At 35.0% G+C, this 16,641-nt stretch overlaps 1 protein-coding gene across 3 annotated transcripts in view; it reads left to right on the top strand.

Annotated features, from left to right (window-relative positions):
• Positions 1–16,641, top strand: part of LOC107268229 (guanylate cyclase 32E) — a 36,443-nt gene that overhangs the window by 6,909 nt on the left and 12,893 nt on the right. The window contains exons 1-3 of one of the 3 annotated variants that reach the window (XM_015740793.2): positions 3,426–4,124; positions 12,319–12,415; positions 13,040–13,191. In XM_015740793.2, coding sequence (XP_015596279.1) covers positions 4,071–4,124; positions 12,319–12,415; positions 13,040–13,191 — 303 coding nt within the window. In that variant the 5' untranslated portion in view covers positions 3,426–4,070. Of the gene's footprint in view, positions 1–3,425; positions 4,125–10,968; positions 11,365–12,318; positions 12,416–13,039; positions 13,192–16,641 lie in introns of those variants that run through there. The other 2 variants (XM_025085531.1, XM_025085532.1) reach the window with 2 other exon arrangements.

Genomic DNA, 16,641 nt, shown 5'->3' on the forward strand with positions numbered 1-16,641 from the left:
TTTTTTTTTTTTTTTTTTTCAGTGAAAAGAGCAAAAAATTTTTTTTCACATTTTTCTTATAATCGAGAATCACCGAGATCACCTGCGGAGTTATTCGTGGCACGTAAAACAAACGAGTCCGCGTATGGAAAAATCGAGCAGCCCACTTGCAGAATGTTTATTGAAACTCGCGATTATGTAAAAGTGCTTCAGCTATTAGATAACAATCCGGTACTTGAATGCGCGATGCCTCGAAACGGTATCAGAAATTGGAGGCAGCTCCAGTAAAGTGACTCGTTACGTGTTATGCGTCCCGTAGGTCCAGAAGGGACACCGGGTCAATTGCAGTTCCATTCTGGTAAGTCGATGCGGTAAGAAATGAATGTAAAAAAACAAAATATATATATACATCATACGTACATAACAAACTATACGTAGGAACGACAGTCGTATCGACTATACATCATATAGGTATATAATCCCGTGAAAATCGAAGCCGTCAGCAGAATTAATTACCCGACTGACCTAAGAACTTGGAATTCCAGATTTAAAAAAAAAATCGATAATTACCGAAGATGCTGCAAGGATAAAACTTTTTTCTTTAAATTTTTGTCGCCTCATCAATTAGTCACGTGGATATTCGATGTGATAAAAAAATGATACAATTTCGAAAAATTCAATTCAAAAAAACCACTGTAATAGCGTTTTATTGTCGATTCGAGGATTAGGATTAATAGTGGTGCAGTCCTTCGAAGGACTAGGCGTCGCGACGGCGACGCTTGTCCAATCGTTCTGTTACGTCACTGGTGCCGTTGAGGCTTCACGATCAATAAAGATAGGAATGTAATCCGCGCTTCTTCAATGTCGAATAAAAGGAAGATCCTTTCGTGCACGTTAAAGGGGCCCCCTGATAGCGCCTGGGGCCTTACGGACTCCCTTGGGACTTACCAAGCAGGAAGTCTGACATCAGACCCGATCAGTCTGTGGTGTTTTCGTACGGTGTTTCGCGAACTCGAAGCGGGGCCCAGAGGGCCACGTGTGTTCCGTTAGGATGAAAATTTACGAGGAGCCCAGAAAGGTCTTTCGGTCTTTATATACATTTTTTTTTCACGTTCCATCACTGACCACAGGATGCTGGTTATTTTTGTTCGGGACTTCCGTATGCGATAGAATTGAATTATGCAAATTATAGTATAGATATATACAGTGGGCGATAAAATTGAGGGTACGAAATGTAATAAATATTTTACTTGACACAGATCTATACCAATATAGGAAAAGAATCAGAATCACTTATTCATTATAAAGTGTGGGTAGGATCAACTACTTATCGGTATTAAATAAAACTTGAAATAATATAATTACTTTCTGTACCGCCACGACTGAAATAAAATAATTTAACCAGGAGCGGACAACATTTTGAGTACGATGACAGAATTACAGTGATAGCGAGATAAATAATCAAAAACAAATATTATTAATATTTGGTATAACCTCCTTGGGCTTTCCACGCTGTCCCGCTGAATACTCTCCCACGCTGTACGCAGTTTGTCAAAAAAAAAAAACACGTTGCATTATTAATATCCACACGTGATACTTTTTCATCGAAATAAGACCAAAGATTTTCAATGGGATTGAGGTCAGGACTCTGCGATGGCCACTCTGACACTCGAATTTGATTTTACTCAAAATATCGTCTCGCTGCTTTTGAAGTATGCTTTGGGTCGTTATCATTTTGAAAGATAAAATCCTGTCCCAAGTTCAATTTTTCAGCTGACACATGCAAATTCTCTCGTAAAATAGCAACATAAGACTGTCCCGTCATTTTTCCTTCAATTCGTTTCAAAATTCCCAATCCGCTGTAGCTGCAGCAGCACCAAACCATTACGTTTCCTCCTACGTGCTTAATCGTTTACTAAATCATGTTTGATTTATAAGCTTCACCGGGCCCGAGTCTCCAAACTCGCTTTTTCATATTACGAAGCTCGAATTTACTTTCATCTGATCAAATCGCACGTTCCCAGAAGGAAAGAGGCTACGAAAGATACTTTATTGCAAACTCTATTCTCATCGTCTTATGTTTCTTAGTGAGGAATGGCTTGGCGTCCTCTGGAAAAGCTTCGAATACCGGCTTCTCTGAGTCTACGCTTTACCGTTTCCGTCGAAGCGTCCACCTGCACTCTTTCCTCGACTTCACGAACACTTAAACTCGGATCTTTGTTAATTTCTCGCGATATTCGACTGTCCTCTCTTGCTGCTGTTTTGCCTTTCCGTCCTCTTCCTGCAATATTATCGACCCTATTCATTTTATCAAATTTTTTACAAATTCTCACGACAGCATTTTTCGAAATATAATATTTTAATGCAATTTTCCCATAACTCAAACCAGACTTACGGTCGTCTGGCACTCTTGTTCGAATATCTCTGCTCAGTTCCGTCCTTTGCGACATTTTCTAAAAACGCAAGTAATACGTTTGGTTGCATTTAGTTGTTTTCAGTTGAAAATAGTCCGGCAATACTACATTTTTAATACTTACCATGTACTTTACCCGAAATCTCTAGCAAATCTCGCAAGATGACAACGTACCCACAATTTTGTCTATTACAAATGACGCGCTACTAGGTTCCTCCACTAAGTACTACTGAACGTCACTCGACCTGTGACTCCGTACAGCGAGCATGGCCGTAGTTAAAGTCCAGGGTGCCCCAGGATTTTGTAAATTTTCGATTACCTAACTTTAACTAGATTTTTTAATAAATTTTTTTATATAGTATGTGGCGTACCCTCAATTTTGTCTTATATATGTTACCTTAGTAATTTAAATTCAGGATTTACATGGAATACCTCGTTACATGATTTATGTAACTTTTACAACACTTTCATAATGATCGATCGATATTCCGATTGATTGGGTATATCGATAAATCGATATTCGAGTGATTCGAAATAATCGATAAAAAAGGTAACGGTCGATAATTATTGACTAGGTTCACGATGAACTTGTGTCTTGTGAATATATCCGGAGTGACGTCATCGGTTGTAAAATTTTGATAAATTTGGATTGGCGGCTTTCGAGGACGAGTGTATGCCTAGATTGACCTTAAGTGACCTGAAAGTTTACGAGCAGTGACCTCTGGGAGATCAAAGGACTCGATTCAGTTTCGCACGTTCTTAAGGGGTATACGCGTGTATAGTGTAACGCTGTACGGTGGGAAAATATTTAATGAGTCGAGTGTATCTTAATAATCGTTTCAGGGTTACAGGATACGCGGTAATGAGTCGTAAAACGCGATGATTTCTCGTGATATATTAAACGAGCGATTCCAATTACGTCGTTTGTGAATATTGACGGTTTACGGTCTGAAAATTAATAATCCGGCATTCTACGTGCTGCGGCTTTATTAAATTTGTTCGAATTCTATTTTCAAGTTTGAGTGACGCTTTTGGTTAAGTAACAAGGTGATTTTTTTTATCGCGACTCTTCTGCCATCTGTTGTCAAACTCAAGAAGTAAAGCCATTCACGGCTTAATGAATTTCGTCGGCAATACAGCCACGGGGCTGCTACGCCATCTTTGATCAAAAGATGTAAATTAATAAAAACGATTTGTGAATAGATTGTAATTCAGCTTTTTAAAGGAATGGAATAAAGGGGGGGGGGGTTGTAATAAAAAAAAACGAAAGAAAGATGAAGTGAAATAAATTTAACGACGGCCGAGAGGAAAGAAGGTTTGGTTGTACAAGAGGAAGAAAATTGTAAAGTGGAAGGGTGCCAAATGGGTTTTACCCTAATCAATTCTGTAAGACCCTACATTTTCATAGAGTACTGCAATCCCTCTGTGAACTAGGAACAAAACTCCTCGAGTTGTGACAAAAGGGGTAAAAAATTTAAAAGAGCGAAATTTGGAAAACTGGTCCAAAAAATAAAAAAGTGGAAAGAGATCAGGAAGTCACGGATACTCAACCCCTAGTCAGATTTACCGGAGTGAAGACCTTAGGGTACCCTGAGGAGACTGTCAAAGGAGGTCCCTTTATGAGGTCTGGGGAGATATGGCCATGACCTGAATCCTAACTACTGAGCAAGCTCAGCGGATGAGCCAGATGAACCACCTGCCCGCCATTGTACGCATGCAGTTAGTCTACAAGGTGAAAGTTATAATGGTATCTCAAAATATTCTCGTTTTAAATATTCCACAGAATAGGGAAACACTGATTTGTTTTTATATGAAAATACCATAAGTGGGATTCCGTATGAAAATTTCCACCCAATTACGTAACTCGCATGGGACACAAATTTTTGTTTAATTTTCTCATATGGAATAACTTGAAGGTTTACGCGGTTCAATTTTTTTTTTACCTCTTTACCTCTAAATTGTTTTTTTCATCCGTACGACACGTATCTTTTAAACACAAATCACTCCCAGGAGACCAGCAGTGCGTTGGCGAACAGAAAGAGAAATTATTTCTTAATCCATTCCTCAATTCAGCTCTGAATCTCATTATTCAAACACGTTGACATATTTTGCAAATATTGAAAACGACTAATTCTGTGAACGTGATAAAAACACGTTATTCGAATATTTGAATTTCTATATTTCTCGCGCCTGCGCATAGGCAACTTTACGTACCTTAAGCACGACGCCAGAATACGGCAACCGGTTATACACGAAGAGAATTTTATAATTCACGTTACTAGACACCGATTGATTGTCATAATAATCCTGAGCCATCGTAACACTGTAAATCTAATGATTACTAATATTAATATTCCCAGGTTACTTTTCATCGTAAAATTTTACGGATACGTAGATATTTCGTATTTATTTATTATTCTTTATTTTTAATACGTTTGACAAAGCTGTACGGATATACAGGAAATACATTAAATTTCATAATTCTAATTCAATCCATAACCATTGAAACTGTATTTTGTATTTATCTTTCGGCTAAAGGCCATTCCACAGTGCAATATAATAAGAAATAAGCAATAAGATCTTCAATTGTATATTTACCTAATTCCATTGGATCCTCCAATCAAAAAGGATAAAATCGTTTTTAAAACCGAGCGCTTACTAAGTCCCTACGATTTTGGTGACGTCTTGGACATAGCAACGATACACAAGCGGTTGCTAGGGTCTTTAAGGACTTCACGGAGCACGAAACGTGATGAGTAACATCGAGGATGCCCCGTTCCGTAATTTATAACGGCTCACGTTAAAAATACATATAGCAACGATACGGATGCGGTTGCTAGGGTCTTTAAGGACTTCACGGAGCACGAAACGTGATGAGTAACATCGAGGATGCCCCGTTCCGTAATTTATAACGGCTCACGTTAAAAATACATATAGCAACGATACGGATGCGGTTGCTAGGGTCTTTAAGGACTTCACGGAGCACGAAACGTCATTGTCAAATGTCATTACCTGTCACCTGTCATGATTTGTCATCCGTATCGTTGCTATATGTATTTTTAACGTGAGCCGTTATAAATTACGGAACGGGGCATCCTCGATGTTACTCATCACGTTTCGTGCTCCGTGAAGTCCTTAAAGACCCTAGCAACCGCTTGTGTATCGTTGCTATGTCCAAGACGTCACCAAAATCGTAGGGACTTAGTAAGCGCTCGGTTTTAAAAACGATTTTATCCTTTTTGATTGGAGGATCCAATGGAATTAGGTAAATATACAATTGAAGATCTTATTGCTTATTTCTTATTATATTGCACTGTGGAATGGCCTTTAGCCGAAAGATAAATACAAAATACAGTTTCAATGGTTATGGATTGAATTAGAATTATGAAATTTAATGTATTTCCTGTATATCCGTACAGCTTTGTCAAACGTATTAAAAATAAAGAATAATAAATAAATACGAAATATCTACGTATCCGTAAAATTTTACGATGAAAAGTAACCTGGGAATATTAATATTAGTAATCATTAGATTTACAGTGTTACGATGGCTCAGGATTATTATGACAATCAATCGGTGTCTAGTAACGTGAATTATAAAATTCTCTTCGTGTATAACCGGTTGCCGTATTCTGGCGTCGTGCTTAAGGTACGTAAAGTTGCCTATGCGCAGGCGCGAGAAATATAGAAATTCAAATATTCGAATAACGTGTTTTTATCACGTTCACAGACGGTTTTAAAAACGATTTTATCCTTCTTGATTGGAGGATCCAATGGAATTAGGTAAATATACAATTGAAGATCTTATTGCTTATTTCTTATTATATTGCATTGTAGACAGGCCTTAACAGACTGTATGTCGTTATTATTTTATATTCTTTGCTTACGCTTAACATTGACTGAATGTTTGATGTAATGGATGAGAACGTTGAAAAATATTTCAGTGCCTTTCCAAGGAAATGAGAAAAATGGCGAAAGTAAATATACTGTATAGATATACTACGCCGATGATAAAAAAAAGTTTCTTCTCGATGAACATAAATAGGGACGTCATCTACCTCCAAGCAAGATTACGAAGAATTTTGTATCTACAGCACGGGAAAAAAAATTTATATACTTTAGACAGAAAAAAAATACAATTTATCATTGACAACAAATAAAATTCGAGATATATTTTTCACTCCGGTTTTTTTTTTCTTTTTTTTCCTTGAATAACGAAAATCCGTGCCAGGAATTCCAAAGTACTTACTTTGCACGTGCTCATAGTATTCTAATGCTGTATGTTTGTTATTAAGCTTTTACCGTGATTATTTTTGACGAGTTATTGTTAATATGCTTTCTATAGAAAATTGGTGCTGGTTTTGTACCAAATTTATATCAAGAAATGCACGAACCCGCCAAGTAGTACTCGATAAGGAATCACCTAAAGTTTTATTAATTAATAAATCACCATTAAATCATAATTAAATACGGGAAGCAGTAGTAACATAAAAAGTAACGAAAACGTTATAGGAAATATTGAAAATATAATTAAAATGATGGGCCAATGCTAGATCATATAATAGGAAAACATGTAGTGACTTATGTACTTGGCCTCAAAAATATGATATCAATACTTTTTGTTACCCGCCAAGTAGTACTCGATAAGGAATCACCTAAAGTTTTATTAATTATTAAATCACCATTAAATCATAATTAAATACGGGAAGCAGTAGTAACATAAAAAAGTAGCGAAAACGTTATAGGAAATATTGAAAATATAATTAAAATGATGGGCCAGTGCTAGATCATATAATAGGAAAACATGTAGTGACTTATGTACTTGGCCTCAATAATATGATATCAATACTTTTTGTTAGAGGAATTCACAGCAATCCTGTACTTGGCGTAGTTTTTTATACGTAAGTGTTTTTTGGGGGATTCAACTTGACTGGTGAAAACGTAGTCGATGTTCGACAGGCTAACATTATTATTATGTCGATGAATATGTATATTACTAAAAAAAAAAAGGTAAGAACAGAATATAACCTTGGCTTTTGCCTTCAAGCAAATGAATTGATGGGATTTTACGGAAAAAAGGGAAAAAAAATAGACTGAACCATCAATTTTTTTTTATAAATGTCAAATCCTTTGTAACGTAATATTACCATTTTCTGGATGTACTCTGAAATTTGTAACAAGGAATTTCGCAATTTTTATTTAAAATTGATTTTCGATCGACCATTTTCTTTTCTTTCCGGACCAAGATTTAGAGCACTGAATCGTATCGATACTATCGACAGACTAAAATCCTCACAGAAAAATTCTAATATTCGTGTATAAAGAAAAATGTTAAATTTTTCTTTCGATTACGAAAAAAATATTTTATGTCAAATCTTTTTCGTTATAAATCAATCCCATCCCGAATGGGACGCAAGATGATCTGGTCATTCTCAATGATAACGATCCCATCGAGAAAAGTTTACCTGAGATAACACCGAGGAGATTTCCAGATTGCCAATCGTCAAACAGTTATTAAATATATAGCCTACTGTGAACTTTGACCCTTTGAGATTGCAGCAATCGTAAATAAAATATTTCACGTATTCACTGTGACTATTTTCGAAATGGACCTTATCAAATACTATAATATTATCGGATGACCTAAGATATCGGTATAGTCCTATAGATATATTTTATATTGCATAATATTCAATGCACGACCTGAAGGGTCGTATATAAACAGAGGTCGTGTTATAAAAGTAAATATGTAAAAAAAAGAAATCCAAAATAAATTTATATTCATATTTTCATATAAATTGCGTGAAACGGCTCCCGGAAGTGAGTGGAATAAAGAGAAGGAATTAAGATGAAAAATAAGGTACAGGGTTCAGAGGGATGTTTTATCCAAATAGGGTTTTCTTATATGGTATTCCATATAAGAGAATGCGTGTCCATGGCGAATAAATTGGACGTCCTGAAGCCTCCCTTTCTTCTCGTACTTTGAGAACACCCTTAGAGGAGATTATTAAGGATTTTCTGAAACAAGGACTCCTAAATCGCCACTTGGGAATTAGGACGAAGGAAGTGAACAAACACGATTGCAAATAGATACGGTACTTTTAACGTGTTTACGAAAGGCTTCGTATCTTTAATGCTAATGGTATTAGGATTCCAAGAAAAAAATTATTATAATGATATAAAATTGTATAGGATTGGACAAAAAATCTGATAAGATATACAAACATATAACTATATACACCATGAGAATGTTCAATTCCATAGGGGTAATCAAAATAATTATAACTCATTAATGTACAAAGCTACATTTCGAAAATATTATTTATGTCGAATTTACATTTTTCAAGTGCACTCTAAGGAAATTTTAGGTCTGATTAGATATGATAGTTTGGAGAAAAATTTTTGTGTGTTTTGAAAAAAAAAATCGAATTGGATTCATTGGCACTCTCGGATTACGTTGGATCTGTTATTAGATCCCAAAATTGGGGCTGTGGCATAATCATATGTTGCTGGAATAAATAATTGTACATTATGTATAAGAATTTTTTTGATTATTTAATACATTTGTAAAATATAATAACTTGTATTAAAGTTGTAAATGAATTTTTGAAATTTACAAACCCGTCTGTATCTTTTCGATAGAAGCACAAGTCATTCAATATTAACCATCAATCCAGCCAACGTTAATTCTGAAGTGACAAGGGTTAAATTATAGAGATATCTGACCGGTAGGTTGAAGCATAGGTTAGATAAGAAAGGTCAAAGGTTAACAACATATTCAAAAGTTTTACAGATCGATAACATGATAGTTATCCTTTTCAATGAATCATTATATATCCTTGACTAAAAGAGGTTATTTTCCACCGCTTGTCTCTACTTCCGGGACGGGACTCTATATAATCCCAATAACCCTAACCTCAAAAATGATGAATCACCATCCTGCATAATCGACTAGAATAAATTATTGATTCATCCCTTAATGGATTTTCCATTTTGAGGATTAAAGTCTGAATGGGGTTATCGTACTGTCTATATAATATATTATAAAAATATTTAGTACCAGCCATCATATATATAGTTAGTCCCTTAAGCTCAATTTATTTATAGAAATTATTTATTTCGTAAGTTCGGAATTTCATGCTGACAAAAAAAAAGAAAGGTCTGAGAATCTTGGTAACGAAATTGCAAAAAATTGCCATTATTTATAGATAAAAGATCGACGGGCATTAACGATTAACGATGACAGCTATGTCGTTCGTTCCTTTCGTAAGGGAATAAGTGTCTCGGTAATTATTAGCAAAGTTTACGTAAGTGGAGACTGAAGCTAGAAATACGTTTGATTATTGTACAGTGAATGACGACTTGGCTTCACCATTTATAGCTCTGCGACTGCTTCACTGCGTAAATGTATTATGGATTCTTCAGACATTTTGGAATTCTCAATTATCTAGAAAATGTTCGCGACGTGTTAAAGACATAGGGAGCTGGGCGCATGCGTCCCAAATTTCTGAATGGGGTAGGTTGACGATATCAACAATGGTCTTGCGGAACATGAGAAACGTGAGAAGCAGCCCCAGTCACGCGGAGAACTTGAAACCGAGCGGATCGTTGCTCGACGAGCTTTTTGTGCAAATTTTGAAAAAAAAAAAAATAATATTTTTCTTGATCTGAAAAAAAATTTATTTAGATACACTTTTGACAACCTCCACGTACATTCAGGTTGAATTCGAGAAATTTATTTAACGGAACGGTTTATTTGGAGCGGGAAGATTTTGAAGGATCGTAAGATTTTAGTGAATTGAGAGATAATCGTGATTCGTGATATTTCGGTTTTTAATAAAAATTTGACGTAATTTTTGACTCGTGCATTTTAAAGGTAACGTTTCGAGCGACTCGAAATTTGCCGATGATCGGTGCTTTTTTGTAAGTGGTAAATTGTTTTTTTTTCTTTCTAAAACATTTTGCAAATTTTACTAAATCGATGCGGTTTGCAGTTTGATGAAATTCGAAAATATTTAATCTAAGAATTATTTTCCCTGTAAGAGTACCATGGGGAATAAATCTCGTGGGATTTCATGCTACTACAGTGCGTCGAGTGTAAATTTGCATTAATCGTAGCTACAAAGCCGAGTGAGTTTCCAAGTTGGAAAAAAGTAAATTTGAATATCAAAAAGTTTCTACTGCGTATGAGAGATCAGTGAAGAGTACTCCTAAGCCATAAATAAATTGCGAAACGTAATATGATTTTATTATATACTTACAAGATAACATGACATTGAACAATCGGCAGTGAAAAAAAAAGAAAAAAAATGACTGAAGTAACGTGAATAAAATAAATACTCGTATTAGCAAGCTCCAAAAAAAAAAAAAAAATTCCATTAAAAACCGAAACACCGTAAGTACAAATAAAATTCATGAAAATTCATGACCAACAGAAGAGAAGCATTAAAATCACAAAGTGTCATCGTATACGTCTTCGATTAACGTTATAATAAAAAAAAAAAATTGCTGCGAATAATTGCGAAAATTCCCTAAAGAAAGAAAAAAATCGTTTTTTTTTTTTTCAAAAATCTGAGTTTTCGGAAATGATATCGCCTATACGGTATCAGTGGTTTTCAGTCAAGCGCGTATTGTCAAGCATTCCAAGAGATTCTAGCAAGATTACCTAAAAAGAAAAAAAAAGGAGGATAAGGGAAAAAATCTCCATCGAAACGTCAAACGTTACACAACCATCCACCATTGCCATGGTGCTAAACTGTGCGCTGCTCCTATTTTTAACGTTTACTCTGTTCGGTGAAAGAGTGAACAGCACAAATTACGGCGAAAGTAAATTTGAAAAATGTCGTAACACCAGCGCGATTTCCGGCGCACAGGATTACAGCTTCCTGTACGATTATCTGGCTGGTACGGGAGCGCACAGCTTCAACGATAGCCTCACGATCGGATTCTTAGGATCCTACGGAAGATTTCAGGTGCTGACATATTAAAAGAGCATAGAAGAATATTAAAAATTTTGTTAAAAGTCCCTAATCATATTTGGCGCCAAATTCAAATCATACCTAAACTCTATACCCGTTTGCTTCAATGTTACGGACTATTAATAAATAAAACTTTTTTTTTATTATTACTCAAAAATTTCATACCCCCATCTTCAATGATGGGAGGGGGGGGGGAGGTGCAGCTCCAGAAAATATTTAGCCATTGTCTTAAAGTTGTGTAAAAGGAAACAAAGATATATATAAGTAAATTTATTCGGAAACTTTATAAAATCCTAAAAGAACAAAATCAAACATTTTTTTACTTACTTTTACTATTTAAGGGGTGCTGCGGATCCGTAGCGCCTATAAGCGATCCGCCACTGCTCTGCTTTATACTTATATTGGTTACAAATCCCGAAAGCCATTGGGTGTTTTTATAGGAACAAAGACAAGTAAATTCGTCGGTATCAGTCATTTTTAACGTTGTAAGCGAAGTTTTGCAATATAACGAAATCCAAGTGCTTACCTGCCCAGCGGTATATATATATATATATATACCGTTTTTAACGTTGTAAGCCAAGTTTTGCAATATATATATATATAGTCCATAACGAAATAAGGATGCTATCATGTCTTTGTACAAGTTATAAGCCAGGTAAATCCTCACGAAGCAACTTTCAGCTATCAGAAATGAATTTCGGGTGTCAATATTTTTCTAAATTTTCTTTTCTCCTTTCATTTCTTTCCTTCCTCTTTTTTCACCCTCTTGCTTATTGTTGTCCCTACAGAGAAAAGTGTGTCTCTCTGCACCCCGCTGTGTTACAGGATGGAAAAGGCAATTCCTTTTAAACAGATTCGACGTCATGCGAAAGTCTTAATATGATTTCCCAGTGAGGGGTAAATTGAAATGATCGTTTAAGAGTAAACATAATTGATATTGATTTTCAGGTCGCGCTGGGTGCCCTGCCATTGGCCATAGGAACCGTTAATCAGAGCCCGCAGCTTCTTCCAGAAAGGGAGTTAAAATTTCTAGCAGCGGATATAGGTAAATACAAAAATAATTAGGCCGGTAGTAAATGAAGGAATTGAAAAAAAATTTCGAAAATTTTTGGAAAAGTCACAAATGTTGGTTCGATAGTTGAAATTGAAAGAAAAATTTATTCACGTCACTCCTCAACCGTCTTATGACTTTTCTACGTTCGGAAAACAGGGTCGAAAATTATTTTACAAATTTTCACTAAAAACTTTCATACGTACGATCAATTGACTTTGTTAAGGTACAAAAAGCATGGGAGTGATTAAAAATTAATTTCAACAATTAATTTCAATTTTCCGAAAAATTAATTTCAACAATTATTTGACAACTAACAATTTTTGGGAACTACCAATTTTTTAAATTTCTTGCCACTCACGGAAATTTCGAGAATTTCGTAATCCCAAAAAACGCGTCTTTCGACTAATGCATATACTCGAGTTACTTTACGCTTTTGATCCTTGAAATTGATATGATGGAAAAAAAATTATTTCTGTAAATTCCTGCCATTTTCCCACTTTTCCTTTCTGCGTTTGAGTGTAACGTTTTTTTCAAATTTTTACATTTTTTGTTTCCATGCTTTCATTCAACTCCCTTTTCTTCTGTTATTGCATTCTCCTTTTTCTTCACTGTCAGGCAGAAGAAACGACGATTCTTTTGCTGTCCTCGGCATCAGGATGATGACGGAAATGAGAGATTCCGGCGCTGTTGCCTTCATTGGTCCAGACGATTCCTGCCGTGCCGAGGCACTTGTCGCAGCAGCTTGGAATCTGCCTTTAATATCTTACGTGAGTAAAGAAGAATTAACGGATTAAAATTATCTTAAGGAATAATAAGAAACAACAGCCGGTTATCGTCAAAGGTAATCAGGGGACTAGGTAACATTTATAATCCATAACCAGTTGTCCCCTCGAGATACACGAAATTATAACGACTGCTGTGTATACTTATGAAAACTAATAATAATGCCTGTAGGGGTATTACGGGATTATTTTTCATTAGGGGAAGCTTTTCTTTTTTTCTTTGTCATACAGAACGCAAAGTAACTACGCGGAATGTATTTCATCGTGGAATATTTGATTTTCACTTGGTGATGGTAGGGACTGAAAAAATAAATGAAAGCCCGAGGTATTAATTTATGCTCTACTGTCATGCTAATAAAATTACGGAGCACTTAAATTATTAACAGGCAGCAATTGGAGATTCAGTCGTAAGACCCGCGAAGCAATTGCAAACAGAAACTGAGGCCGAATCTATTAACGAATAGAATACCTAACGTTATAAACAGGGACTTAGGGGTAATGGAATTTGATATTCGACAAGGCTCAGGTTAAAGGGCTAATGTCAGAATGAAATATGGAGGTACATTTTTTGCAGGGTAAAATTGTGGGTAAAAATTTGGAAATATACGTTCGAAAAAGTTATCTACTGTAGTTTTGTAAGATTGTCTTATCAAAAGATCTTATCAATAATCGAAGCTCATTGGTACTCGAAGTGCCTTGTTTCAAAAGTCATGTTTGACCAGTAAACTGAGACTTGGTCGGTCCCGGAAATTTCAATCACCTTTCGTTTCTCGGAAAGTTTGGTATTTAATGTACTTTACCTTAATAAGGTTCTTGAAGTCCTAATTATAACATTAATAAACAGTGTTTTGCTTGGACGAAATATTCCGTCTTTTTGCAATGACAAAAGGACGTCTTGAGAGTATACAAAGTTATGGAAACCGTGTATAAATTTTGAGAGATATGAAACTTTGAATTTTGAAAAAGAAAAATTGGATTTTTTTATAGCCTCGAAAAGTATTATTATTTTCAGAATACAAGATATGACAAATTTTCAAAGGGACATTTATTTCCAAAAAATGCGCTTTTTTTTATTAATATCATGAAAATAAATTAGAAACGTACAAAAATTGATTAACGTAAACTGCAAGAAAATCGAAAAAAATTTTAAGATGTGTTTCCTATATGTTATGGAGGTTGGATGATAACGCATGGTCCATGATAAAATTCTGCATTTGTTGCATATATTAGACAATAACATAATCTTCGTCTCTACAAATCCTGTACATACTCATCTTCAAACTCGGGTCACTTTTGACCCATGGGTATATTTTCAAAAAAATTTTTTTTATTTATTTACATAACTCAAAAATATCATTCAAATGAAAAATTCGACTCGAAATAATATATTGAAAGAAGAAAATTTTCTCCTAATAAATATATTATTTTTATCAGGAATTTTCGAATGGGTAACTTTGAAGGATTGAAACAGTAATACATAACGTTGTCAATTTCCTCTTAAACTTCTCTGTGAGTTTTCAAAGTAATTTTCTCCAATTCTCTTCGTTAAGTTTTTATTTCCTGTGCTTTTCTCGAACTCCTTTTAATTCTTTGAAAGATTTAATCAACAAATAAAAAGTATTCCCATGGCTGACAAATAATTTTGTAATATTTCTCATTGGTGATCGGCAAAAAAAATTTTTCAAGATTTCATCCCGATTGCGAATAAATCCAGCATCTTCCGTAAGATCGTACCCAGCATCTTCGTATCATCTCTTCGAACGATATAATCAATCAAATTAATGAGACAACCTAAACAGGTCATTTTCTCCAGTATATCTACAGTCCTATAGGTCTATCGGAACTTCGAAAATTCATTAAACTGCGGACGAACAGACACGAAACGAAAAGGAAGTTTGAAAATTTGAAAAAGGAAATATAATTGATATTTACGGCCGAAAAAATGATTAAAGACTACAGCGCTGTATACCAAGAATTTTGTATATTTTAGATAAATCTTAGGCTCCCCCGTCCTATTAACTCTAATTAATACAGATATTACATCACGGCCACGTAGCTACCGTAATTATCCAATATAACCGCGTTAATTTACTTTTTTGCACAAGGGAAACTCCCCTCCCCCGACTTCCAGTCAAATTTTCGAATATAAAATAGCTTCTTCAAATATTTGCCACGACGACAGAAGCATAGAGTGTGTGTTCCCGTAAGAGAGAAAAAGAGGGAAGACAAAATTAATGCGGTCAATTATTCCTCTTGGTCAAAAATTCAATTTTTTATTATTCCCACAATAATTATAATTACGTTAAATTTCCGCGAGTGCGGTCAATTATTACCATTGGTCAAAAATTCAATTTTTTATTGTTCACACAATAATTACGATTACGTTAAGTTTCCGTTACACTCACTAAATGACAGATGCGTTAATGAATGGTGTGAAAGAAATTTTTTTAAGACAAAAATTAACGCGGAGAAAATTGATTTCCAAAGATTTGTGTAAAATTGAGGATAAAAATTTCCATGAAAATAGAAAACCCCGAGACATCTCTTGACATTAACATCGTGATCTCTAGTTTGTCATAAATTAATATTGTTAATTAACATGGTCGAACGGATTTGAGATTTAAAAAAATATTTTCAAATGTCCTAAAAGGGCTTGGGAATCGCAAAAAATTAGGAGGGTAAAAAATGGCAGTCTCTTTCAAGGAATTTAACGTAGTAGATCTGCCCTTAGTCATTGATTACGAAACGAGCATCGAACGAGACGGCAAAAGAAAAAACATTCCGAGTCATCCGAGCATTTCTTTCTCTCTGCTTAAAAGGACCAAAGTGAACGTAGTCACGGTCGCCCTTTTTCAATAATAATCATAATCTTATAATTCCGATACCTGGCAGCCTGCCACGAAGAAATCTTTAAAAATATAAAAAAAAAACTTCAAGCAACGGTAAATAATGTTTGCCAACGAATATTTTTACGTGACATTAAATTTGGTCCAATCAAAAAAAAAAGAAGGAATACTTTTTTAAGTCTGTAAAAAAGAAACACGTGTAATCTGCGAAACATTTTGTCGTAATTTCTATTTTCAATAGTGCGCTATCTCGTCTTATCTGCTAGCAAGTGAAAATATAAAAAATATCTAAAAAAGAACCGTTAATACTCAATTGATGTTTAAAAAATTTTCAATCCCGATTCTACATACAAACAAACCTGTCGCTGATCTAACGGGAAATCGTTTCAAATTCAATTATCGTCGTCTCGGTAAATTTGACTTTAAAAAAAAGGTCGAGAGGGAGCGAAAACTTGTTTTGGAGTCCGAAAAAGGAAAACTTAAAAAAATTCAAAGAAATCAATTTTGGAAAGAAGAACCAAGGTAGCTATCGCATATGATATTTTACGTGATAACGTGGGCGGGGGGGGGGGGGGGGGGTTTTTTTAAA

This window comes from Cephus cinctus, unplaced genomic scaffold (genome assembly GCF_000341935.2).
Source record: "Cephus cinctus unplaced genomic scaffold, Ccin1 Ccin1_scaffold0498, whole genome shotgun sequence".
In the NCBI taxonomy this organism is placed as follows: domain Eukaryota; kingdom Metazoa; phylum Arthropoda; class Insecta; order Hymenoptera; family Cephidae; genus Cephus; species Cephus cinctus.